Source organism: Dunckerocampus dactyliophorus, chromosome 2 (genome assembly GCF_027744805.1).
Source record: "Dunckerocampus dactyliophorus isolate RoL2022-P2 chromosome 2, RoL_Ddac_1.1, whole genome shotgun sequence".
Taxonomy (NCBI): Eukaryota; Metazoa; Chordata; class Actinopteri; order Syngnathiformes; family Syngnathidae; genus Dunckerocampus; species Dunckerocampus dactyliophorus.
In genome coordinates this window covers 18,721,620-18,749,599 of record NC_072820.1, presented here as the reverse complement: position 1 = coordinate 18,749,599, position 27,980 = coordinate 18,721,620, and the positions used below count along the sequence as shown (strand labels likewise).

At 39.9% G+C, this 27,980-nt stretch overlaps 1 protein-coding gene across 3 annotated transcripts; it reads right to left on the bottom strand.

The window, feature by feature from the left end:
* Positions 1-141: 141 nt before the first annotated feature.
* ccdc24 (coiled-coil domain containing 24) lies at positions 142-25,787 on the bottom strand. 3 transcript variants are annotated; one of them, XM_054769334.1, is made up of 10 exons: positions 25,534-25,787; positions 24,248-24,409; positions 18,906-19,090; positions 18,317-18,484; positions 15,622-15,717; positions 15,430-15,534; positions 10,800-10,854; positions 9,875-9,938; positions 4,556-4,652; positions 142-501 (listed from the first exon to the last, which is right to left on the bottom strand). In XM_054769334.1, exons 1-10 carry the CDS (start codon positions 25,663-25,665, stop codon positions 150-152), a joined length of 1,416 nt encoding a protein of 471 aa, XP_054625309.1. In that variant the 5' UTR covers positions 25,666-25,787; the 3' UTR covers positions 142-149. The 3 variants fall into 3 exon arrangements, with proteins under 3 accessions (XP_054625309.1, XP_054625310.1, XP_054625312.1); XM_054769335.1 differs by having other exon boundaries at positions 25,061-25,562; XM_054769337.1 differs by lacking the exon at positions 18,317-18,484 and having other exon boundaries at positions 25,534-25,784.
* Positions 25,788-27,980: the final 2,193 nt, after the last annotated feature.

Genomic DNA, 27,980 nt, shown 5'->3' with positions numbered 1-27,980 from the left:
AGGCTTTACTACTGGTTCACTTCCTGTCCATGACGAAGCCTTTTCCATCTCTTCCTGCTTCCACCTCAGCCAGGTGTGAGAGTGGGAAAAGGGTGAAGCGACAATTTTGCTGCTTATTGTTGCTGTCTATCGTCCACAGATCAGCCTCCCTACCCAGGCTGGAGATATTGTGAGGGAATGAAGGGCGAGCTACCCGAGCAGGTGAGAAACCGCCAGTGGAGATCAGACTCGTCTTCCTCAGGCTCCCCCGCCACCTGATCCCCTGCTGGAGTTTTAAGGCAAACTTTCCTGTGTCGAGACGTCCTGGTACAGACATCAGCTTGACTTTTGTGCTGCCGAGAAGTCCTCGAGATAGCGTCCAAAGTATTTATTGGCTTGAGGGAGCCGCAATAGTTCAAGTGAGTAAGTCTAGGTGGAGCGGAGGGAGGATGTGGTCTTCGGATGGAGGTAGCAGTTAAAGCTTGTGAGGTCTTATCAGCGCTCTTTTGTTCTGATGGAAATCTGGAGGGGAGCCATTGGGACCGCATGGATGGGAAGAAAAAGGCACATATTGAAAAAGTTAAGCATCTATGCAGGCATCCGGCAACTGTGGGACATGTGGACAAACACGATATCGAGGCTGTAGAATGTATAAAAATGAGACCATAGTGAATGATAAGATAAAAATATGTGGAGCCATACAATTCAATGGAGGAATTAGGGAAAATATAAAAAATAAATATATTTGTACAAGTATGTGTGTGTGTGTGTGTATATATATATATATATATATATATATATATATATATATATATATATATATATATACACATATACACACATACAGCATATGGGTGATTCTCCTGAAAGGGGTACCAGAAAGAGTGCCGTCACTTCGAGGGGCATGACCCACAGACTCCAGTGATTTGCATCTCTAACCAAATAAAAAAATAGTGCAAACCCACTGAATAAACAGGGGAAACGGTGTTGAATATTTTCTTCGTGTGTAATTGTGTATAAAACACAATCTGATGTCAATTTCAGCCCATTTGCGCATCGCCATTTTGTGACATGTCACAAACACGATGAAATAAAAAAATTCAAAACGGTGGAACTTATGTTTCAGCTGTTGTGATTTCCCAAATATAACAACTCATTGTGCACCAAACACATTCTGCTGTTACCAAAACATGCAGTTTGACCAAACTCCGACAGAATGTGTACGCGTCTCAGACGTAACCAAAACTGAGTTGAGGAAGAGTAAATACAAATGAGCTGAGGTCAACCTTGACACACAATGTATTTAAGTGTTTTTTTTTTTTGTCAAAACTCAGACAATAACAAAAGTGACACTGATTCAAAATCAGAAATATAGCGTGATGTCCACAATACGCGTTACAATTTGGCTTTCTAATCAATACACTATGGGGGAACTACTTTTTTACATCATTTTTCCGCAGAAGGTGAAGTGTGTTACTCTTGTGCTAACTAACAATGCTTTGAAGAACACAGTATTGAGTCTTGCACAGAGTTTGAAGCAGGGTCCATCCACAAGCTCTGTGTTGCGTGTCAGCATGTTGCCATTACATCACATCCTGGGCCCTTACTTACAAAGCCTGCGAAACAAAACAGGGCCGAAAAGTTGCGTATGCCGTTTTCCACGCCAAGTATGGTACCTATAAAACCAAAACTTGACGTGAGGATGTGCGCACCGGTACGCCACCTTTTTAGCTGACGTACGCACTTTTTGGAAACATGGAAAAAAGGTGACGCACATTTGAAGTGGTGTGGTGAAATAATTTGTTAGAAATAAACATGTAATGGAAGCCAATAAAGTGCATGAAAACATCAAGCCGTTACTGACTTAAAACATTTGTGGAAAGTGTTGCTATTTTACATGACACTGATGGATATCGTTTGTTATTTATATCATGAAAAACACAATGCAGCGCTTGAATACTTAAACATTTTATTTTATAATCATGGTAATATTATGTGTTAAATTAATATTAATTATAACAAACATCAGGTTGTCAATTAAATCATTCTACGGGTTAAGATTACAAGACACAGAGCTAATATGTACTTACTGCGCTGTTTCTAGCAATTTTTTTTGACAATTTTTCATTGCATATGTCAAGTATGTCATCAACGGCAACATTTGTTTACCATGCACGGCCTTTATTTGTGTGGACAGTGTCAGGGCCATGTGTGTAAACTTCCTCTTTCCTTCTCCACAAATGATGGGCTTTCATTCTCATAGTAGCCTTGATTCAGAAGAAGCGAGCGAAATGCAATCAGTGGTCATTAAATATGGACACGACATTCATGAGACACTTTGCATTGACCATTTATGGTGAATTGAAGGCGTTCGACAGGGCGTGACGTAGGGTGGAGTTGCGTACGCACATTTGGACAGCTGGTGAAGCACAAATTGCGTGACTGTGTGCCTATGCCGCTTTTTTTTAGGTCTGAATATTTTTGTCCCTATGCACATAGACAGATTTCCATGCACAGTTTTATAAGTAAGGACCCTGGTCAGCAGTGATGTGTGGATTGATCCTCAAATATCAGTACCTCCGATACCAGCTCTTTATGCGCTAAGATCGATTCTCAAACTAAAATATGAGTACGGTACTTAAATGTGATATCATTGACAGGAACACAGTGGAAAGTAACGAAATGATTGAGATCTTGTCTAAAGGTTTACGCAGCGGCACACTGATCAGTCAGTCCATCTCAGTCTGTTGAAACGAAGGCTGATCGTAAACAGAGCCATTTGTGAATTGTGAATTTTCATTCTTATAGCAGTTGTTAATAATTATAATAATGAAGTTATTTTATATGATTTTGTCCTCTGTTTTTCTGTTGTTAGCTTGGCTATACTGGAAATCATGGCGTGACCTCAGGGGTCAGCAACCTGCTGCTCCGGATCCGCATGCGACTCTTCAGCCTCCTTGTTACGGCTCCCTTCGCTGAGCGCGGCAATTTTTTAACACAGAAGTAGGGCACGTACATTTTCGAAAAGAATATGAAATATCCGACTCACTGAAAGTCTGTGAATACATCTACACTGCGTTCTGACTTCTCAATGGATGAGCAAGGTAGGGGGAGGTAGGCTAGTGTATGCGGTAAGGGAGTTTTGAGTGGAGTCTGAAGCAAGTTACGGTGCAGTAAAATAAAACTCGGTATGTAATTAACGAGAGCATAGCAATATGTTTTATAACGAGAAACATGCAGTAGCTAAGTGCTCGGCGCCCGTGACACGCTAATCGCCGAGGTGGTGACTCCGGGAGGGGCAGGTAGTGTTGGGAGCTGACTGTGCACTGGCAGGAACTACAGAACAATGTGTGTTTTCACTTTTACGTCTCCAAATACCAGAAAAATCTCCCAACGACGTCAAGAAAAGTCCTTACATTTATCGCTAGTCGCTTTTGAGAAAATGAGTCACCAAGAGGGTTTGGAAAGTCACCAGATTTAGCGAGAAAATCTGCAAGTTGGCAACACTAGGCTGCACATGAGATCGTAAGGATGGGGAAGCAGTTCACAGATGGAGCATACATGAAATAATCGTTCTTAAAAATATCTGAGCATCTACTCTTCGAATTAAAAAATAAACCAGAAATGATTCAGAAAATGAAAGAATGCCTCCCTTTGCAAAGACAGTCAAGGACAGGACCAGTAGAATGGTTATTGATGACAAGCATAGGCGGCAATGCACAAACAACACTGGACTTTTTTTTTTAAGTTAAAGTTGGCAATTTTTTGTTTTAATTTTACACAAACATGGGAACCACTCTTTTCCTAGCAGAGGAGGCAAAATGGCTTTTCGATGGTAAAGGTTGCTGACCCCTGCGCTACCTCAATATACTTAAAAATCCCACCCATCCATCCCTCCACCTACCTTCTTCCACTTGCCCGAGGTCTACTTCAGAGTTTAAAATATTTATCTTAACAGAACAATTTTGATGCCGGTTATTGAATCATGAATACAAATAATTTATTTAATACTTTCAAATGTGTTTTTTCTCCAATACTTGTTGTTGTGATGTCCATGTTAGATCCATCCAATTAATTTATCCCAAAATCGATGGAAATATTCCTATGGATCTCACTCATTTTCCTACAACATCCTGTTCAAGTATTAAACAATAAAGTGCACAATATCATTTTTCCTGACTGTTTGTGTATGCACAGAAAAACTAAAGAAACAGTGAGACTACCATGAACTATACCATATATAAATGTCATATTTTCTTGCACGTTTTTCTTCATAAACTGAAACCGAACAAGTGATACTTTATTTTAATATGCAAATTCGTTCGAAAATAACTTTACTTTTGCTTGCTATGTCACACTTTTGATACCTGTTTCAGGAGAATGACCCATTTTTAAATATATGTACAAAAAACAGGTGCACACCGTTAAATTATAGAATAATACCAATAATCCTACCACTAATAATATTTTTATATTTATTCTCCAGATTTCCAGAGTTTCAGGCCTTTTTTATTTAAAATTATGTTTAAATTAATCAATACAATGACAGTTTACCTTCCGTAGTAATTGTACTCACCTGAATGTCTTTCTCAGTGCTTTATCTGGGACATTGGAGGGAGGTGATGGATAGAGCTCAAAGTCTTTTTGAATAGCACCTCGAAGCTCTTTCAAGTCTAAAAAGACAGTCATATAAAATGATATTTTATTTTAAAAAAGGATACACTTCCTGTTTTACACTAGTTGTCACAGTACTTTTTTCCAGTGATGTGCAGTCAGGGGAGGCAGAGCCTCCACCTTCCACTGAAGTGTATTATAAATGTATTTTCTGTATGATTCTAAACTTTTTAAACCCTTTCCTCAGTAAAAATCGCTGAATTTGGACATTTCCCGATAAAATACAGGGAAGAAACCTAATATGGGGCTGCAAGTATCTGTTCTTGGCTTAGTGTGCAAGACCTGCCAACCATCTGTGTGCAATCACTGAGTGCATTGAGTTGGATCATGGCGCCTGGCAGTTTCTGTTTGTCAATATGTCGCCAATAATACATATACTGGTAGAATCTTCATCTAAATCACAAGAAGAAACAGAGTCTGCTTAATCTAATACCACACAAACAATAATATGTTCTCATATTTTTATTGAAAAAAAGATTCACATGAACTCTTTACTCTTAACACAATTTTTTTTCGCTGACATTTTAAAGTAAAACATTATAGAAATCACACAGTTAAAAATAACGTAAAAAATATCAAACTTTTGAAATGCATTTTAATCCAGCCATCCATTTTCTACCGCAATGCTGTTGGCCAGAGCCAATGCCAGCTGCCCTTCCGATAGTTTCTGGGTCAGATACAAAAACTCAATTATTACTGGATAATGTGGCAGTCAAGAAGTAAACGTTCCTCATTTGATCACATAGTCAGCTAGCTAATTCTGCAGAGCCAACCCTTTTGACTAAGGTGCAAAACCATGCAGCACCAGTAGTTGCATTAATGGTAAAAATATTTTATTTATTATCGGTTAGCTTCAGTATAACGTTATTAAGAAGAATACATTCAGAGACTTAATATATTCTAAATTATTGATCTCTCTAAGCCTTTTTGAGTGGGGTCCCATATTTGTGTAAAATTAAAACTAAATATAGAAAACTTTAACATAAAAAGTCCATTAGAGTTCATATATGCATATCAGTGTTGTTGTATAACAGTTTTAGAACACTCCATTTTCTCTAGAGGAAAAAAAATACATTTTTAAGTGTTAAAATGGTCTGTCTCTCTTGCACTGTTAATTTTCTTGCCATTTTTGGTAGCATCAAATTACTTTCTCCAGTTCAATGCTGTTCAACTGATGTTCAGGAGGGTATGTGTGTTCCGAACACTGTTTTTATGCAGACAGAGTTTGGAGTAAGTACACCAGAACTTGGAACACCTGTAGGAATTAGTTGCACCAACTGCCAAGGCTTGATCAACCTCCATTTCTGCAGAACAGAATTGTTGACCCATTTTGTGAAACAAGCATTTTTATATAATTCTGAAATACATTATTTTTCAGTTTTGGGTATCCTTACCTTTTTTAACCTCTGGCACTTTACCACTTATCTTTGCCCCATATTTCAAGCTATTCATTGGACTTCAACGACTTGAATTACAATAAATAACTGTGAAAATTGGGGTGTTCTAAAACTTTTCACTGGTAGTGTACATGAAACGTTTGGTTGAAGTTATTGCTACTAAAGGAGGGTCAACCAGTTAGTAAATCCAAGGGTTCACTTACTTTTTCGTTGCTGCCCTGTTATGTTTACATGTTATTTTTGATAAGCAGACACTTTGTTTATTCTTGTGGTTTAGATGAAGACTACATTTTATAAAGAAATGTAAGAAACTCTAAAGAGGGTTAATATACTTTTTCCACACATTCCCTGAAAACACACACTCCTGATCAAAATCTTAAGACCAGTTGAAAAATTGCATTTTGCACATTTGGATCTTAATGAGGTTTTAAGTAGAGCTACAATATGCAAAAACAAGAAGGGGGAGTGAGACAAAAAACATTTTGAAAAAGTAATTTATTGAAAACAACAATTAAACTGAAATAGGTTGTTTATCAGCTGATCAAAAGTTTAAGACCACAGGCTATAAAAGCCAAAATCTGCTCAAAATGTTCATTTTCTGTCAGGCATTCACACTGTCATGCCCTCCTGATGGCTAAAGCTAAGGAGCTTTCTCTTTTTGAACGTGGTCGGATTGTGGAGCTGCATAAGCAAGGCCTCTCGCAGCGTGCCATTGCTGCTGAGGTTGGGCGCAGTGAATCAGTCAATCTACATTTTTTTTAAAGATCCTGAGCATTATGGAACAAAAAAGTCAAGTGGTAGACCCAAAAAAATCACACCTGCGCTGAGCCGGAGGATCCGATTGGCTGTCCATTAACACACAGATCCTGAGCATTATGGAACAAAAAAGTCAAGTGGTAGACCCAAAAAAATCACACCTGCGCTGAGTCAGAGGATCCGATTGGCTGTCCATTAAGACACAGGGCGGTCTTCGACCCAAATTAAGGTCCTTACTGGTGCCGACTGCAGCGCAACAACCATCAGACGGCATCTGCGGGAAAAGGGTTTAAAAAACAAAAAACAAATTCAAAGACCTCGTCTCCTTCAACGCCACAAAACTGCCCGTTTAGACTTTGTCAGGGAGCATCAAACATGGGACTTTGAAAGGTGGAAAAAAGTTTTATTCTGTGATGAGAAAAAATGTAACCTTGACGGTCCAGATGGCTTCCAACGTTACTGGCATGACAAGGAGATCCCACCTGAGATGTTTTCTACCCGGCACAGTGGAGGGGGGGTCCATCATGGTCTGGGGTGCTTTTTCATTCAGTGGAACACTGGAGATTCAGGTTGTGCAGGGTCGTCAAACAGCGGCTGCTTATGTGCAGATGTTGCAGCGGGCATCCCTCATGACTGAGGGCTCTCGTAACAGTTGGGTTTTTCAACAGGATAACGCTAAAGTTCACAATGCTCACTTGACCAAGGACTTCTTCAGGGAGAATAACATCACTCTTTTGGACCATCCTGCATGTTCCCCTGATTTAAATCCCACAGAGAACATTTGGGGATGGATGGCAAGGGAAGTTTATAAAAATGGCCATCAGTTCCAGACAGTTGATGCCCTTCTTCAAGCCATCTTCACCACTTGGAGCAATGTTCCCACTAGCCTCCTGGAAACACTCGCATCAAGCATGCCCAAAGCAATTTTTGAAGTGATTAACAAGAACGGTGGAGCTACTCATTACTGAGTCCTACTGAGAACATTTTTTGTCTTGGTTTGAAGAGTTTTTTGTTATTTTTTGAGTGATGGTCCTAAACTTTTGATCAGCCGATAAACAGCCTATTTCAGTTTAATTGTTGCTTTCAATAAATTACTTTTTCAAAATGCTTTTTGTCTCACTCCCCCTTCTTGTTTTTGCATATTGTAGCTCTACTTAAAACCTCATTAAGATCAAAATGTGCAAAATGCAAATTCTAGCAATTTTTCAGCTGGTCTTAAGATTTTGATCAGGAGTGTAATACACACCAGGGGACTTCAATTAAAATTCAGTAAGGTTCGTTTATGCAATTTTTTTTTCACAGCTAAAGTCTGAACCTTATTTTGCCTTAAGCTGAAACAGACTCGCTCATATGAATAACAAATGTAATGAGACCCTGCACATCACCCTACAACACAATTATTTTGGCACCTAAATTACATTTAAAAGAAACCAGGACCAAAGTTTGTTTGTACAAACAATGAATGAACACAAGAGGCTTATATTTAAGTTCAATAAAAACGGTTTCTCTGAAAAAAATACAAAAAAATAACAATTTAATTGGTTTCTCTTTAACAGAAAAGCTACAACAGTGCATTCTCTTAAAGTTCCACATGTTCTTGTTATTGTTGTAGTTGATATTGGAATTCACCTGAATTTGCCACACAATTCCTGTTTGTTTACCTTTGAGTAAGGTCACTGCAGCTGAAGCACTCCTTCACAACTCTACTGTCGGTGAAAGATTTGTGTTTTGCTCCAATACCCATACAGTCCATACAGCACGTTGCTGTGCTATAAATTAATGTGCTATGACCCTCGTAGATTTTTCATACTGGGCACTAGGCAACGTTATTTTCCGTGCTCTCACGACTTGGGTGGATACTTCCCCTCGAATGATGCGTGTTTTGTCAGGTTGTCGCGTCACATTTGCACTTTTGACCAGTGCTACAGTTTCAGAGCATGTGAGACAGATTCTGGATGAATGTCCATTCACTGTTAAATGTTTGCAACTTTTCTTACTTTTGAACAAGCCATTGTTCTCATTCGCTCGGCAAGTAAACAAACTATTTCATTGGCTTATTTTGAGTGATGTCACCACGTTTGCGGCCACGTAACTGTAATAACTGAAGTAGTTACGGCCGCAAACTGCCGCTGCAATCGGTTTGCGAGCATGATTATATGTTATTATTATATTTCCCATTCACTTGAATTGGTCACGGGTCCGTAAAGCCCATCACTGGGTCCGGATCCGGACCGAGGTTTACCGTTTGGTGATGGCTATTATACACCATTGCTTTCTCCAGCCCGTGTAACATCACATGTGAAGGTGCCTGCAGTACTTGCTTCATCCTGAGGGGTAGGGATGTGCGTGAGCTGGAAGGTGCTGTCACTGCCGTCTTTCCATAGAGGAAAAGCCAGTGGGATTTTTTTGACAGTTGAAGAACAGCCATGTCAAATGCAAGACATTTTCATGCTCTGCTGAATGAATTTGACTGCCAAGATGGAGAATTATATATCTAAGCTCACCGGGAGGTGATCAGACATTTACAACAAAATATGAGAACTTTTCCTGGAGAAGGATAGTACTCCATATATAGATAAAAGATAACACAAATGTTTTTCAGTTAATAAAAAAATAGATACATGGGACTAAGAAGTACTTGAAAACAATGTGAAGACATTTTTTTAAACAAAGTGCATTATTCTCTTTTTTTTCTTGTTAATCTCTAAACAAACATTAAAACATTAAAAACTCCAAAGGAGTCAGTGCCTCACCAGCCTTGAAACCTCACCGCACGTCACTGCTTTTTGGTACAATTTATTCTAGCAACTACAGTATACTACAGCTCACAAACAAATAGAAATATTTGTTGTTAGTAAAACATTCTATTCAATTATTTATAATATTTAGACAGGCTGCAGCATACCCCCGCGACCCTAGTGAGGATAGGCGGCATAGAAAATGGATGGATGGCTCAGAATTATATATCAAAATAATATACTCATACAGTCCTGAGACAAGATTTCAACAATGAGCACGAATGGGCCGCTAGATGGCAGCATTTGCCCCACAGTTCTTACAGCATTTACCTGCAAGGGTTGGTTCTGGTTCCTTATCCTCACCATGTCTCCTACATTGCTTTTTGATCATTTCCTGCAAAAAAACCACAAATCACACAGCCCCCAGAAGGGACTGATGTTACAGTTTGCAGTGTACATGGCAGTGCTGGGGGACAACTAAACTAGCACTTAACTGTCCAGACTTGGAAAAGTACAAAATTAATGTATTCTTTGGAAAGAGTGGAGGAAGCAAATCGGATAAAAATAACAAACTGAGAAAGAGGGAAAGGAATTTGTGCGACCGTAAATGGTTAAACAGAAGTATTCCATCATAATTTAGCCTCAAAAATACATATCTACAGTGAATGAAAACCACCGTGTGTGTGTGTGTGTGTGTGTGTGTGCGCGCTATATTGTTTTTTCATGTGTATTAGCTATTTCTCCAAGTATGGAAAAGGCCAGATCAAACAAACTTGCTCACAAACTGACAGTTAATGAAATATATATTTTTGGCCTATTCACCAGTGGGTCTAGCACTGTGCCGCATCATGTTGGAGATTTTGGCCCAAAACGACAATATCTAATATTTGTCTTCATTACAACCCACTCAGAGCGCTGCTTATCACAATTGATAACTTCTGCACATACTGTGCAGACATCTGGCCTCATTACCTTATATACTGACACATATAAGTGTTACATGTGTGTTCTTGCTACCCTGCGGGTGTCGGAACACGTATGGATGTTGTGGTATGAAGCAGTGGAGGAAAATACACAATTCTTGCATGTGTAACATACAGGCGTGCAATTACTATGCTATGATATTATATGGTTTGTGCAATCCACATTGAAGTGGCGGACATTATGGCAAATATCTGGTTACCCACGCATAGTTTAAAGGTTCAGGGATTAAAGCAAAGAGGATTAAAGATTAATTCAGAACTCGATGCCTTACCTGTATATGCTCTACGTGTGATTTTAATGCTGCACATTCTTCGATCAGGATACACCTGTGAATGATTCGACCAGTACGTAAGGAAGCTAAGAAGGTAGCTACTAGGGATGTCCCGATCTGATCTTCAGGATTGGGATCGGCTGCCGATTCGGTGTATTTGTGAATATCGGATAATATCGGCGCATTCCGTAATGCGCCTCAAAGCTGGTTGCCGCTCGACTCGTGCCACCCGCCAGAAGAAGAAAACGCAACACCCCCATGCAGACATGTCCGCGGTGTACCGTGGTGAAGTTAGTTTCACCTTGGACGTCAGATAATGGGCTCCGTAGCGACAGCAGTAGTTCCCTCCCACTGTGCCTGGACTGCTGCGTCATGGTGTAGGGAAGTGCCGCTCTAACCACTGGTTCCTTATAATAGGGACCGCACAAACACTACCAAACATGTTGAAACGTCGGCGAAAAACCTTGAAAACTCCTCTGTTATGGAGCGTGAATGGAAGCTAGCGGGGTTCACTTAGTTTAGCTAGTGCAGCTGTGCGTGTGTATGTGTGCGTGCGTGACGAATACATCGTATTTTCACTGTGTTGTGTTTTACTGCTTTAATGTAAGGACCATTTTACCTTGCCCACTGACGACGTGCAAGTTCTGAGTGAAAAAAGATGAGATGCACGTTTATTCTTGCACCCAGCGCGTATCATCAGTCAATTGCCATTCTCAACACACACAACACATTCCGGCCTTCAAATTAAGAGAGGTCTTTGTTGCATTTGACTGATTGTTTAAACTAAATAAGAGTGTCATTAAAATATCTTACATTAATAACGCAATTGGAATTACATCTCTGACTACATCTTCCTTAATCACAAGCACGGGCATTAATTTGTTAAAGATTTTGTAGCAATATGTGCTCACGCTGACATCCCATTAGAAAAGTTAGCTAAGCTACACCCATTTCTCAATTACTGGACAAAATGGGCCAATGATGTACTGCATCAATAAATGTAAGGATTTTTGCATTTTATTCACTAACCAAAATCGCACACACTCTATGCTGGTAAAATGTGGAAAAGGCAAAAAAATGAATTCTAAAAAATGAAAACAGAAAAAATGGAATTTGGGAAAAAATAAAACAGATTTCATAGGGCCCCAAGAGAGTTTGTAAAAAAAAAAATTCTAGTCATATTCTAAATCACACCAAAAATTGACCTATAAACATGTGAAATGATTAGTCCTAAACTAAAAGTATTTTGCACGCCCATTTTTTCCAATTTTATCTTTTATTGGATGGACTTTTATTGGATTAGGTACCTGATTCACTTTGTTACAAAAGCCAAACAATATTGTTGGTCATGCTGTGTAATAAAAAAGTACATTCAGCAATACTTTGGTTACATTATTTTTAATGCTTTGAAGAGCTATTTTCATAACCATATTCAATTCCACAAATTCATGTTTGTAACAAAACCTCAGAGTTATTAAAAAAACAAAAACAAAAAAGATTGGTACCGGATCGGATCGGCAAGACTACAAAAAAAAATCGGATCGGATAAGAAGCCAAAAATCGGATCGGGACATCCCTAGTAGCTAAAGTATTGCACAAGTGAGTTCACTCTTCACATTTCAGAATTTTGGTTACAGTACAGGTACTACCCAAAAAAATTGAATATCAAGTAAAAGTTGTTTTATTTTGGCAATTTAAAATAAAAGATGAAACCAACAAATTTTATTGAGCCGTTACACACAAATTGACATTTCACTTTGCTGATTAAGATTTTCAGCTTATTAAAAAACGCAAACCTGTATATCCCCCCTCAAGGGACAATACTATAGAAAGTAAACTTAGATGCACTTTAGAGTCGGCAGTGTACAGCTTGTACAGCAGAATAGATTTACTTTCCACTGAAAATGACTCAACACACAGCCATTATTTTCTAAATGGCAAGTGAGTAGCAAAATAATTGTGTCTGGTGGTGGAAGCATCATTGTCTGGGGCTCCATGAGTGCTGCTAACACTAGGGAGCAGTGGTTTATTGAGGGGAAACATTAATTCCAATATGTACTGTGACAGCATGAGGCAGAAACTGGGCCGGATGGCAGTTTTCCAATATGATAAGGAGTCCAAAAATCGTGCCTTGCTGAGGTATGAGAAGGTGATGGATTGGCCGAATATGACCAATGGAGCACCTGTGGAGCATCCTGAAGCAGTAGAAAGGTCGGGGGAAGCATGGTGTTTAACCTAAGATGACTTGATGACTGGATTCCAGTAACAACCTGTGCAGCTCTAGTGAATACCATGTCCAAGAGGGTTAAGGCAGTGCCTGATAAGATTGTTGCTCACAAGTATTCACACCAAGGACACAATTTGGACATGTTCACTCTGATGTACACTTACATGTGTTGCCAACTATTTAGACTAATGGATGTGTGCTGACTGTCAGTAAAGAGGAACTCCATACTGCTATATAAGCTGTATACTAACTACTCTAAAGTACAGTGGTGTGAAAAAGTGTTTGCCCCCCTCCTGATTTCTAATTTGTTTGCATGTTTGTCACACTTAAATGTTTCAGATCATCAAACAAAGTTAAATATTAGTCAAAGATAACACAATTGAACACAAAATGCAGTTTTTAAATGAAACTCTTTATTATTAAGGGAGAAAAATTTCAAACCTACATGGTCCTGTGTGAAAAAGTGATTGCCCCCTCAACCTAATAACTGGTTGGGCCACCCTTCGCAGCAACAACTGCAATCAAGCGTTTGCGATAACTAATTAATTAATTCAGCCACATTGGAGGGTTTTCCAACATTAACCGACTTTTTAAGGTCATGCCACAGCATTTCAATAGGATTCAGGTCAGGACTTTGACAAGGCCACTCCAAAGTCTTCATTTTGTTTTTCTTCAGACATTCAGAGGCGGATGTGCTAGTGTGTTTTGGATCATTGTCCTGCCCAAGTACCCAAGTAAATTTCAGCTTGAGGCCACAAACAGATGATGGCCGGACATTTTCCTTCACGATTTTTTGGTAGACATCAGAATTCATGGTTCCATTTATCACATCAAGTCTTCCAGGTCCTGAAGCAGCAAAACAGCCCCTGACCATCACACTACCACCACTATAAAAGTTCAACTTTTGTCTTGTCAGACCACAGAGTATTTTCTCAAAGGTCTTGAGGATCATCAAGATGTTTCCTGGAAAAATTGAGACAAGCCTTAAAGATCTTTTTATCCAGCAGTGGTTTTCATTTTGGAACTCTGCTGTTGATGACTGGATTCCAGTAACAACCTGTGCAGCTCTAGTGAATACCATGTCCAAGAGGGTTACAGGCTGTTTTTGCCCAATGTCTTTCTTATGGTGGAGTCATCAACACTGACCTTAACTGATGCAAGTCAGGCCTGCAGCTCTTTGGATGTGGTTGTGGGGTCTTTTGTGACCTGTTGAATGAGTCGTCGCTGCGCTCTTGGGGTAATTTTGGTTGGCCAGCCACTCATGGAAAGGTTCCATGTTTTCGGTAATTGTGGATAATGGCTCTCACTGTGGTTCACTGGAGTCCCAAAGCTTTACAAATGGCTTTATAACCTTTTCCAGACTCATAGATCTCAATTCAGTTGTGTTGTCATTGACTAATAATTAAATTTGTTTGATGATCTGAAAGATTTAAGTGTGACAAACATGCAAAAAATAAGAAATCAGAAAGGGGGAAAGCACTTTTTCACACCACTGTACATCCACGTTTACCTTCTATCGTATTGTCCCTAAATAAGCGGTTGCTGAAATGTAAGGGGTGTGCTGTGAGATACTGTAGGTGCAATTAGGTATCTACGGTTAGTTTGAAAAAGTGAAAGACAAGTGTTTTCATTGACAAAGGCAGCTATCTGTAGAAACAACTAGAATCTCGGTCATACAGGAAACAGCAGGTCCCAGTTGTAATGTGCACTAACATAACTTCTGTGTAGGCTCTCAGTCGTACAGGAGTTGTCCATCGAGGAAAAGGCTTCTTGAGACGTCATCTGTACTTCTGTGTAGAAGGTGTCGGACGTTTCGCTCGTCATCCGAAGAGCTTCGTCAGCAAACTGACAAACTGCTGACGAAGCTCTTCGGATGAGGAGCGAAACGTCCGACACCTTCTACACAGAAGTACAGATGACGTCTCAAGAAGCCTTTTCCTCCACTAACATAACTGTGTCTCCATTAAAATGTTGCAAAGGGAGAAGGCTCAACAAAGCAAGGACTAATAAGTAATTTTCCAGAGGAACCCTGTTCCTCCCTCTCTGGTTACATAACCACAATCGAATCTTGGGATGCACTATCTCACAATGGGCCCTTTTGTGCTGCTCAAGTCAGGAAGTGGTGTGAGGCCGGAAAAAAAGAGAGGGGGAACAGGCTCTCTTCCAAGGTAGCCCCAATGGCCGCAATGCCACACAGACCATTAAGAGAGAGGGATGGAAGAGGAAAGAGGAAGGATAGAGTGGAGGAGGCGGAAAGCAAAGTAAAAGCTGCTCAGGACAGCTGCGGGGAACTAAGGAGAGAAAACGGGTTGAAACTCAACTCAGTGATTTACAGCCAATTAGGTCCATGCAGCACAAAAAGTACGAATGACTGATTGGAGCCACTTCCTTTTTGCTACTCACTTGATATGCTCCACCACTTTGTTGATGTCAATGATATTCAGCTTGTCCTTCACAGCTTCTATCTCCTCTTCCACATGGGACTGGATGGAACAGCGAGAGCTCAGTCTTCAGGAGACAGGAGAAGGAGGAAGAGGACAAAACTGAGAAAACAGTCACATCATGAGAGCTTTGGTATGGTGGCATCGCCCACACCTGATTTCATCTTTGGGATTGGAGCTGATGTCAAGGCGACCCAGTGCAAAGTTCACAGTCTTTGCATTATAACGACTTAAAAACTCCTCGTCGTGCCTATAATGACAAGACAACATTCAATTACCACAGATGTTTGCCAAATATTGAATGTCAACACAATATAACAGATGAGCTGAGCCAATAGCAGGAGCCGGATAAACATAAGATCCTAAAATGGAAACATTAAGTCGCTGCATCACATACTCTGAAACTCCCTAAATAAGGGGAAACAAGTAACTAAACCAGGCAGCTGCAGGTGAGCCAGCTTGGTTTTATTGTTCCTGCATTAGGGAAAATGAGTCTTTTCCACTCATAGACAAATCACACAGATACTGCCACAGGGGTGTGTGTGTGTGTGTGCGTGTGTGTATGGATGGATGGCTAACCATGACATCAGGACCACACACAGGAAGAGTCCAATAAACTAAATCACTTTTACAAGGTACCCCCCTCACACAGCTCGAATCACAATAAGCCTCCCCCCCGGTGGTGGCGTTAGACCTTTGCCCCCGAGTGCTACTGAGAAACATTGTTGGTAATTAGATTAGGTTTAAAATATACAATACAAAAAGAATGAGAATGAAAAAGTGAGTTTGCTTAATCAACCGACCGGACAAAAAACATGATCTTATAGGTTAGTTTTCTGAACATTACTCACTTACTTTATACAATTACTTACACACACATACACAAACACACACACACACACACACACACACACACACACACACACACAGTCTAAAAAAAAGTAAATGAAGAGACAAGATCTGTTCTGGCACAGCTTGTGGGGGCACAAATACATTATGGCAATGTTCTGGCAGTAAATAACAATGGACTTACATTTCCCCTCCAGTCAATGGGACTTTATGTAATCCATTACATCCCTGCCAGGGCACTTTACAAGTCTGACGGAGTGAGTATGTGACAAAGGAAGGTTTCAGTTTGTAAAGTAATGCTGCTTTTCATTCCTCAAGAGAGACTATGTAGTCACTGAGATATATTTCCGTATTGACCCTGCTATAAGATGACCCCTCTTTTTCAAGACCTGCTTTTTCAACAATAAATAATCAAATAATAAATTAATTAGATGGCAATAAAAATCTGCTTGACAGTGAGTGACAGGAGGAAAAACTCAGTGAAAAACAGTGGCCAACCACAGCACTCTAGTGCCGTTTTTGCTTAAAAGGATTAGTGTATACAGTCGTCCCTCGACACTTCACAGTTCAAATTTTGAGGTGTTGCTTTTTCAAATATGCATTAATAAATCATGTTGTTTCGTGGATGAATATGGCCTACTATTTGTCAAAAATATGCATATTGAAGCTAACTTTACTTATTTTTTGACTAAATTGATCATTTTCAAGCATACAGATGACTAAATGAACTAATATTCAAATATAAGCCATACAGAAGACTCATTCAAAGAGACTATAAATGATATATAGTATTCTACACTGGTCATTACTGTAGGTGTCAGTAATGTTACCACAATGATCGGTGAGACACACAAATGCCTTGACCGCTGCAACAACAGGCTTTTATTGCAAGTTTGAATTATCTCGCAATAGGCAAAAAAATTCCTAATAAAAACTACTGTTGCTGCAGTAAACCATGCCAAGCTAAAACTTAACTCTGAGCCCCCAACGTCACTTCCTGTCTTCACTCAGTTACCATAGAACACATTTATAGCAACACACACAAGCACAAGTCTCATTTATGTCTCAAATGGCTTATTTGCTGTGATGTCGACTATACTGAGGATTACAAGTATAAAAGTGACTATAGGGGTGCTAGTTCATGTCTAGAGGGCTCTAATAATGTTAAAAGACATTATTAGATTTTCTATGGTCTATGGTCTAACTATGAAAACATTCTTTTTATAAAGAAGGAATCCTACTTTGCATAAATTAACTTATCACGGTCGGGTCTGGAAACAATTAACCACGATAAACGAGGGATTACCTAATGTATATAATGTATAGTATTAGTGCACATCGTTTCTTTACGAAGTGAAACCATATGCAGGCCTGGCATGTGTGCTTTGGGTCGTTTTGATAATGTTGCTGTTTATGGCACTTTTTAAATATGCAAAATACAGGCGCATGTAAAAAGTACTGCATGAATGGACACACAAAAAAATAAAGTAACAACAGGAAAGAAGTCAAGCAAACTGACAGGCAATAAAAGGTCGCAAAAAAAGAAAACATTGCTATCATTGAGGGTTACACGGTGCAACATTCCTGGCAGCTACAACTTAGTTGCCTGGAGAATTACAAGCTCATACGGACAAACAAACTCTAATAAACACACATAGCTAGGCGCTTTACAACTCTTCTTTGTTTTCCAATAAAAGTCATTTGATTTCCAAGTACTAGTTGCCCATCAATTGTCTGACAAACAGCAATTAGGCTGCTTTATAACCACTGCTTGGATTTTTACAACCCTGATAACTTTCATAAAAATAAAAAAAACAGATCCAGAGTGCCAAGAGCTCCCCGAGAGCCATACTCAATATTTCTTCACTTATCACAATGGTACACCATTTTAAGATGCGTATTTAGCCAGCCAGTTAGTGTACGGACATATATTCTATCCAACAACGCTGCACCTCTAAAATAGGGCACTTATGTCTTGTGGAAAAATGGAAGACACCCACCATTTAAGTGTCTTATTGTTCCTTCTCAGAGCACATTGTAACATCCCTACTCCCATTTCCTTTGTTTCGACACTTTCCATCTCATTTGTAAGTGAGAAGAGAGCCCAATATAAGGGTTTATGGATGTCTTTGTCAGTGGAAAAAAGTGTGCAAAGGATGACATCCCAGCTGTTGGAAGAAAGCAGATGTGGGGGAAAAAACACAAGACAGCAAACATAAAGATGATGGATATCCAGCACTTTCCAAGCAATTTTCTTTCAGACTTAGAACCACTATTTGACAGTCATCTTAAGGTTCAAGTAATGCGGGAAAAATTGCAAATTGCGTGTGGCAGTATAAGCTTGTTAAGCGTGTTAAATGGGAAGCTGCGGTCTGGGAGTGTTGACATAATGATGTTAATTCAAACACCAGTAAAAAGCTACTCACACTATAGCTACGGTATTTTTTCAATTATATGGTGTACCTATCATTACAAAATCCACATAAAAAAGTGTAGTCAGGAAGTTGCACACAAACAATCACGTTTTGCTGAGTTAATAAAATTGTGTTGTGTTGCAGAGGGAGCTTGTGTGTGACAACATGCACCAACCTTCCCTCTCTGAGGAATTTCTCTTGGAGATTCTCCAGCAACATCTTGACCTCGGCCCTCACCAGCTCCTTGATCACTGGCGGGTCGGCCAGGGGGCCCCTCGGACGGGCGAGAGGGCCCCCTTCTTTGTAGCCAAGTGGTCCGCCCTGCTTGCTGTCCTGCCATATCTTGTGCCACATGACTGCCTGCAAAGGGAACAAGTCACGGTGACGATGGGCACTGGGGTTACATTTTGTAAAGGCCAAGCTGCTGTTCCTGCAATTGTCTGGCAACCAGTCCAATTTGCTCATCCAGCATTAATAGCGTTGATAAGTTGATGGTAAACAACAGTGAGACAACACAGATGACTTCCACACAAACACAAACAACTGACTAGCACACTTTACAGCGTATGCAGAGGTAGATAAAGCTGCTGTATGCCGACTACTAATCATACTTCAAATGCATCTACTGTCATCTTCTATACTTCTATACATTTTGGCCAAATGTGTTGAGAAACATCTCTTAAGCTATATAATAATAATGTATGATAATATATCATAACGTGGATATTTTTGAGGTGGGAAAGTTTGTTGTGTTGCCACGTGTTGCCATGTCACCACCACTTTTGAACAAATTCGGCATATTGGCTTGTTTGTGTTGATAGGCTCACCTTACTGATTATTAATATTCCTATACGAGGGCTGTGGCATTTGGCCTTGCAATCATCTTTTTTCCTCCTAATTTCTACTACATTACCTTGCATTACTCCTCAAGAGGCTCCCTGGCTGCACTGTGTGTGTGTGTATGCTAGCGGCCCCACCTCCCCCACAGAGACAAAGTGACTGTATGACTGATAAGAAGTCTCACACCATTGTTACATGGAACGCCGTTGGTCTATGAAGCTCTGTTTGGAGGCGAGAGGCGAGGAAACAAGACATGCATGCACATAGCAATATATGGAGGCCTGATAAATTATCTCCACACAGAGATGCCCAGCGGAGATTCCAACCCAGATCTTCCGGATCTCCTGACTGGGTGGCCAACATGCTAACACTAGGCCACTGTGCCACCTTCATTTTCATTTATCGTGTGATTAATTCATTAGTTTATTATTGGAAGACAAAACGAGAAAAGTATTTTATTTGTCCGTCCTGCAAGTACAACACTGACATGTCTCAATACTTGTGTGAAAAATGTGCTTATATTCCAACGTCATTGTGTCTTAGCAGAAAGAATCAATACAACATCGAGATTCATGGAACCATACAATACACATGAAACTACGCTCCATCCGGCTGTGGATGCACTTTTGCGTTCAGTTTTCTGTAATTGCATTGAAATTTCCAAGACTAGTCAGCTCGACAACCAGAACTTAGAAGTGGAGATTCCAAGAAAAACTCCTGCAAGTGTGCTTTGGAAAAAAAATGATAGACCTCATGAAGGGAAACGAAAATGTGTGCATAATATGTCTGGCTACACCTGTTGCTTGTCAATCATAGTTGACCTCTTTGAGTCAAAAGGAACATGCTGGAGGACCTGAAAACACATGGTTTTTATGTGTGTGTGTTTAGCATCCAGACACGGCCAGTTAGTGCGGGTTTCTTTGTGGCTGTCGAGTTGACTGTTTATGTTAAAGGGCTTCGTGGCTCCCTCCTTATGCAGTAAAACAGTTGATCTCCTCCAGGGGCTATTTTAAGGGGAGTCCTATAAAAACACAATCTAATAATCTAGCTGCATTGACAGCGCAGACCTTGATGGAGGGAGGAATGGCAGTGTTAAGGAATGGAGGAGCCACCTAAAAACCTTTCATATTGGTGCACGGAAGGCATGGAATTCATTACAGAGCCACAAAAGAAACAGTCAGGGATAAACGAAAAAAGAGAATGAGAGGAGTGAGGAAATGAGGACATGATCCACACTCTCAAGAATGTAATCACAAATTAAATAAAAAAAACCTCAAAATCCAGCTAATTCCTCTGAATTTTCACCAACATTTTGAGGAAAATATGCCTCTAAAGTTGGTTATGTGAGACATTAGCTCAGCGAACACCACAGGATTAAGTCTGAGATTGTGTCAAGCTTTTTCTTTAGCTTTATTGCAACACTTAATCCAAACAGTGGACCGCAACCAAGTATCACGTCTTAGGCTAGACAACATACACTCACGAGACTTTAGTTACTTTATTTTCGGTATTAACTGTGATTATACTTTTATTATACTTCAATTTACATAAGTTACTCTAAGCAGTGGCTGTATATTTCATAAAAAGTTTTATTTTATTTATTTTAAAAGTTTTATGGTGGTGACACTTTGACTCTGGGGTGTTCGACCTTAGAGGTTGCATTGTAAAACTAAGTAGCATTAACCAGCATCTCGTCACATGCTTTCAGTACGTAGGTTAGTTCACAAACACGCACACACACTCTGATCACACGGTAGATGAAAGAAGTGGCAGGAATACTGACAGTCACATGGGCACAAAGGCATGGAATGAACATACAGTAATGTCCTTGCACACAATTTCTCCCCACACTGAATTTAAAGAATGTATGCGCAAACAGTCTTATCAACTGTCGAGGATTAGCCTCTTTAACGCTGTTATGCCGACCCCCCCTGACTTGCTCAGCCTCTTGTGGGTCTCTTTCTTTACGTGTGTATGTGTGTGTGTGTGTGTAATGATAATTTGCATATGAACTGAATCACACTACATCTTTGAATTTGATTTCCTTTCTACAGCCTTTAATCATCACCAGTTATCAATTTTTTCCTTTTGCATGTGAAAAGCTATTAAACTAGATTACATAATTGAGGACTAAATATGTCTGATCCCTTTGGGTGTGTGTGCACTTACTATTAGACCTGCACATGAATGAAAAGCAGCTTCTGGGTATGCTTTTGTGTGTGTTTGTCCCACCTGAGGTGTCACAATTGCAACATAAGATGAGAGCTATATGGTCCAAGTCGGTTTTCATGTAATTATTTACTGTGGTGGTTGTTTTTTGGGCCAGTTGGTGCATCAACAGAAAAAGCACAAAGGTAGACAAACAAACAAGACACACAAAAATCTGGTGTTTGCTCTCTTGTCTCGACATTTTTTAGGATTAGGTTAGATTTGTATTTTTGTCATTTCATGATGGTCCCAGATTGTAACCCCCACGAAAAGTGGGGATCTACTGAAATAGAATGAAGAAGTCCAGAAACCAGTCATTAGGCTTCTGAAAATGCCCCAGCATACATGAAAGTTAGCACGGTCAGTAGTTTAGCATCAAAACAATGCAAGCAGTGAAAAAAAAAAAAGGTTCTCAGAGGCTGGCCTCTTTTTGTTTGATCCCACACATATCAAGACTTCTCATCAGCATTGCAGATATGTCTTGAGTGAGGTCCACATGCTAGAGCTGAGGGCGATTTCAGTGGGCCTTATGTAAATATTGATGTCTGGCTGGTTGGCTAACTCTTGGACAGCACTGTGGTGCCACTTTTTTCTTTTTAGACAACTTTGGCTTTTATTAGGCAGTCTGGGAGTTGTAATTGCTGACTTTATGCAGCTTAGATGTAAGCTACTTGCAAAAACCAGAGTTTTTTTACTGCCAGGACTGCTGAGCTTGGTAAAAATCTGATTCACTCTGAGCATGACAGGAAATTCTTGTAGTGTGGTGTGGAGGGATTTGACTAGAAACAGACATACTATCAAAAAGGACATGTGAAAGAATAAACACTCACAAGCCGTATCATTAGGTATATTTGCTCATTATAACAACATACAATTAAAGCGTTATAACAGATGCTGGGCCTCAATTAAACGCTGGTTGCCTTGTTTTTATCATTAAATATATGCTACACCTGAAATACTAAAAGAAAACATAAATGGTGGAAACTGATGTTAATGGTTGAATATAAAGAGCAAGTGCTAGTGTTTGCAGTAAAAAAAAAAGAAAATTAAAATAAAAAACGTAAATTTTAACTGTCCATCCATCCATCCATTTTCTATACCGCTTCTCCTCATTAGGGTCGCGGGGGCATGCTGGAGGCGACAGGCGGGGTACACCCTGGACTGGTCGCCAGTCAATCGCAGGGCACATACATGTATAGACAAACAACCATTCACACTCACATTCATACCTATGGACAATTTAGAGTCGCCAATTAACCTAACATGCATGTTTTTGGAGGTGGAAGGAAACCGGAGTACCCGGAGAAAACCCACAAACACACGGGCAGAACATGCAAACTCCACACAGAAAATGGATATAAAATACTGGACAGGTGAAGGTTTTCTGTAGGAGAATCAGGTATGAATTATTAATAAGGCTGACATACATAAGAATAAATGAGTACAAAAATGTGTTAAAAATGCAATACAAAATCAGGATGAACAGAGGTTGGTATAGCTTGCCATGATGAATTATTTACTTTAAATAGTGCAATCCAAACCTGCACTTTGCACCCTAAGGTGAGGGACATTATGCAAATTCCTCATCAAATGAATCAAGTCTTCAATTGACTCCACATTTTACCCACTATTTTTCTCACGGTAATAAGGGACACAGTGTGTTTTTTGTTCCACCGTCGTACTTTTATCTGGTTGCACATGCGCAAACAGGTGAAAAATTTATTTGCGATGTCTCATATTTTATTGAGACCATCAGCCTGGAGCCCTGAATATTTTATTATATTATAATATACGATATATAGTCCTACGAAGAACAAACAACCTCATCAAGGACAGCACACATCCACAACACTCATTATTCACACTCCTACCGTCACGCAGACGCTACAGGAGTTTGAAGTCCAGGACCACAAGACTGGAAAACAGCTTTTACCCACAGGCCATCAGACTTCTCAACAAAGCACTCACACACGCCGCGCGCAACACACGCACACACTCATAGCACTTTATTTTATTTATTGATTTATTTATTTGTATTAATATCTCTTCTGTTGTTGTTGCTTAATTTACTGGTATTTATGTTTCTGATGTTCTTATTCATTTTCTTCTGTTTTTCTTTCTTTCTTTTTTGGGAGAATGAACAGAACAAGAATTTCATTGTATAGCAGAACCACCAGTTTTACTGTGCATATGACAATAAAACTCTTGAATCTTGAATATTATGGTAATCAAATAACAATATTTTTGGGATAAAATGTCTGAATGCAATTGTAAAAAAAAATTAAAGAAAAAAAGGCCTCCCACTTAACATACGCCTTACCCCCCATAAATGCCTGCTACTCTCTGCAGTTGGGTCAATTAACACCCCTGACACTCTATTTGAAAATACTTTATTTTAACTGTATCATGTAGTCAAATAAGGTACCAGGAAGTGTAAATGGAAAACTATCCAACAAAATTCGCTCCTACCTCAGCGTGTAGCTCCGTGTACGTGTCGACCAGCGAGCGGCCCAGGATGGTGTGAATCTTTGGCATCTCAGAGCGTGGAACATGCTCAACAATCAGGCTCCACAGAGACAGACCCGGACAACCAATCGGGTTCCCGCAGGTAGACTGCATATGGGTGGCAGTCTGCGGGTAAGGACAATACAGTACAACAATAAATGCTTTATTGAAGCAACTAATGACATAATTTGTTGAAAAATTAAGCTTTATGGAAACTTGGAACATACTACTGTACATCTACTATTATAGCTTATTATAGATATATGTTGCTTAGGGCCCTCAGGTGTGCTCCTGGGCCCCTGTGAGGCCAGTGAAAAATAACATTGTTTAAATGTACATTGTATGGAAAAACCTAAGTGTAACATATTAGCAGCTGGCTGGATAGATGTGGTAAAGTGCACTGTGTGCATTCCAGGGGTTGGGCCGGATACAGTTTTGGTGTCCACCTTAAGCTGGCTCTGGAAATTACATTTTGATTTTGTACATTTAGCAAATTATGCCCATTCATTTAATTAGTATTGTTGGTCCTAAGTAACTGAAAGAGTGTTATATTGTTTTTGTATTAAACAAGTCTGGGTGTTTACAGTACATTGCTAAAAAACTGACAGGTAGACAGGTAATGCTAACGTTAGCAATCTAATGTAAGCTCACTGGCAAACAAAAACCGAATATGACGTTTGTGACGTGTTCAATGAGCATATTTAAGAATATACCTAGTAATTACATTTTTATTTTCCATACAACACTAAAGAAAGATTTAGCGAAAGAGAAGCTCACCTTCAGTCTTCACTTAGCACGACTCTGGTATCCACGGCTAACATCTCAGTTGCTAAGGAGGGGAACTATCGCGAGACTTCGCGTGGCTTACAATTCAGATCATTTAACTTGAATATTTTTGGACTTTTGACTAGTTTTGTTTCACGTCACCTTCTCGCGTCACTTTAATATGTCGTAATAAAATAAGTACAAATATGTGGATGAGAGTGTGACAGACGAGGCTGCACAAACGTATTTGTTCAAGTATGCAACTCAGTAATGGGCTACTTTAGAAATGGTAAATGTGGGGGAGGGACACAGTTGTACATATATTTATGCACCAGTGCCTCCACCCCTTCATTGCGTTTGTTCGCTGAAGTCCCAGTTACAAGATCTTGGAGAAAAGTCAAGACGTTTTTAGCTACAATGTGACAAATATTCCTGCCAACTTTCTGCACTAGTTTCTGTTCACTGAAGTTCAAAACCACCAGCACCATGGCGATGTTGCTCCTCTTCTTAGCGGTGGTCTTTTGCACTAAGGCCGCCTTTGGCTTCTCGGTGGGCGGCCAGCAGCAACAGAAGCAGCAGCAGCAGGAGGACAACACCTGTGAGGCCAACGGCAGCATCTACTACGTGGGAGAGTGGTACTTCCTGGACTCGGACCACTGCACCCAGTGCGAATGCACCCCCGGGGGCTCGGCGTGTGCCCGCACCGACTGCACCTCACTGCCGGCGGCATGCATCCATGTGAGCCACTACCCCACCGACTGCTGCCCTCGCTGCGAGAGGATCGGCTGCGAATACCGGGGGGTGGTCTACGAGCTGGGGGAGAACTTTCAGGTGAGAAGCAATGAACAAAGTATTAATAGCGACTTTTTCTAAATATAGAATAGTATATCTTTAAAGGGCCTCACACTCGCTAGACAGTTCATTAGGTACACCTGTACTTCAAAATGAAGAAGACATGCTTTGTGCTAAATCAACGACTATGCATCTCCTTTGGCATCCTTGTAGCTTTTTCTCATGCATTCCCATTTATGCAAGTGCGCAATGATTAAGGCGTGTTGTAGCGACCCCTTTTGGTGGGTAGGAATGAACAGTAACTGGACACTTCATTGGCTACACTTGCACTACACTCATTAAAAACTGTATCAAAATGATCTTTTATAACAAATGCATGGTGTTCATTTAAAAAAGTTGGGCGCCAGTGGCAGAGCTACGTGGGATGGCCAGTGGTGGCCGCCCCATGTCACTCTCTGGCCACCCCACTGGCCATCTAGACAATTCAGGTATCAACTTATTGCCACCCCTGTGTGAGTAATGGTCTCACCTTGGCCACCCCAATGAAAAACTTCTGGCTCAGCCACTGTTGGGCACAGCTAACATTTCTGCAGCAGATTCCTTAAAATAGCAGAGCCATTACCATTTCATATAATGGATCTTGGACTAGCATTTTTACAACAGACTTCACAAAACAGCAGAGCGCTCCTGTCATATACAGCAGTGGTCCCCGAACTATTCACTCTCTCGTACCCCTCCAGACATCTGACTGGAAGTAATGTACCTCCTACTCCTGCAGACTTAAAAAACAGAAACCACACAATGAAACATTTTGTATTTATTATTAAATATATATTATGACATTATATTAAAAAATCATGTGACTTATTTTTCAGCTGCACACACAGGCTACTAATTTAAAACGGAGAGGGTTTTAGAGATTGGCGATTGGCTGGCGACGCAGATTGAGATTAAGGATATGATTTTCTCAGACGCTGCACAGACAGACGTGTGCACTAAATCCCCAACTAACAAACACAATTGGTTCCAGACGACCGTTCTTAAGTTGAATTGTTCTTAAATCGAATTGTTCTTAAGTGGAAAAAATTAATATCACCAATTATATAGGTACTCCATTCAGGATTCAAGAGTTTTATTGTCATAAGCACAGTAAAACAGGTAGTTATACTATGCAATGAAATTCTTAATCTGTTCATCCTCCCAAAAAAGAAAACACAAGAAAAAGAATAAGAACATAACACATCAACTATGCGTTCCCTGACCGGGAATCAAACCCTTCTCATGACGGTAAGAGCACCAAACCCTAACCACTATACCACCAGGAATACACAACTACATCTTCATGTACGTGTACATTTATACATACAACGAACATTTTCTAAAAGAGGTAGTGTTCTGTGGGTGGTGTAGAATTAAGCAGGCCTATTAACTCTTCATAAACTTTAATCACACGCTATGTCCGGGTTAAAATGCTAAAATGTAGTTTCTATCCCAGGCGTCTGTTGGTCCCATTAGCAGTGTCACAGTGCCCTCTGCTGGTCAGGCACGTAGCAGATTAATTACGGATTTAAGGCAAAACACATGAAAATATAGACCAGTCGGCTTGTGTTCGTATCTCTGAATATTCGCACGTCGGATGTTCGTTAGTAGGGGACTTAGTGTATTTTCCATTCTTCCTTTCACCACGTCATTGTTCACAAATGTAATTGCTGTGCATAAATGCACATAGGTGAGGTTTAATAATGCTAGCTTTGTGCTGCTGTGCATTGTCGCTTGGTGCACAACCTCATGCTGTATATGCACATATGTCCATTTTACTCAGTAATAAGTCTCATATTTAATACATTTCTTTATTGATTTCTGTACGTTATGTGCCTTTGGTTTCATAATTTTTTCAAATTATTAAGTTTACGTGTATCATTCGTTGTGTTGTACTGATTATTTCCATGTTGTTGCAGACCAAAGCGCACCAAAAGAGCATAAGGATCACAGTTCACCACCTCTTACCAACGCTTATCATCACTTATACTCAATACACATACAAATACAAAACAACAGTCAAACCTGCCAGGAGAAGACACATGATTTTTTAAATATAATGTCATAATATATAATATATCAAAGATGTTTCATTGTGCGG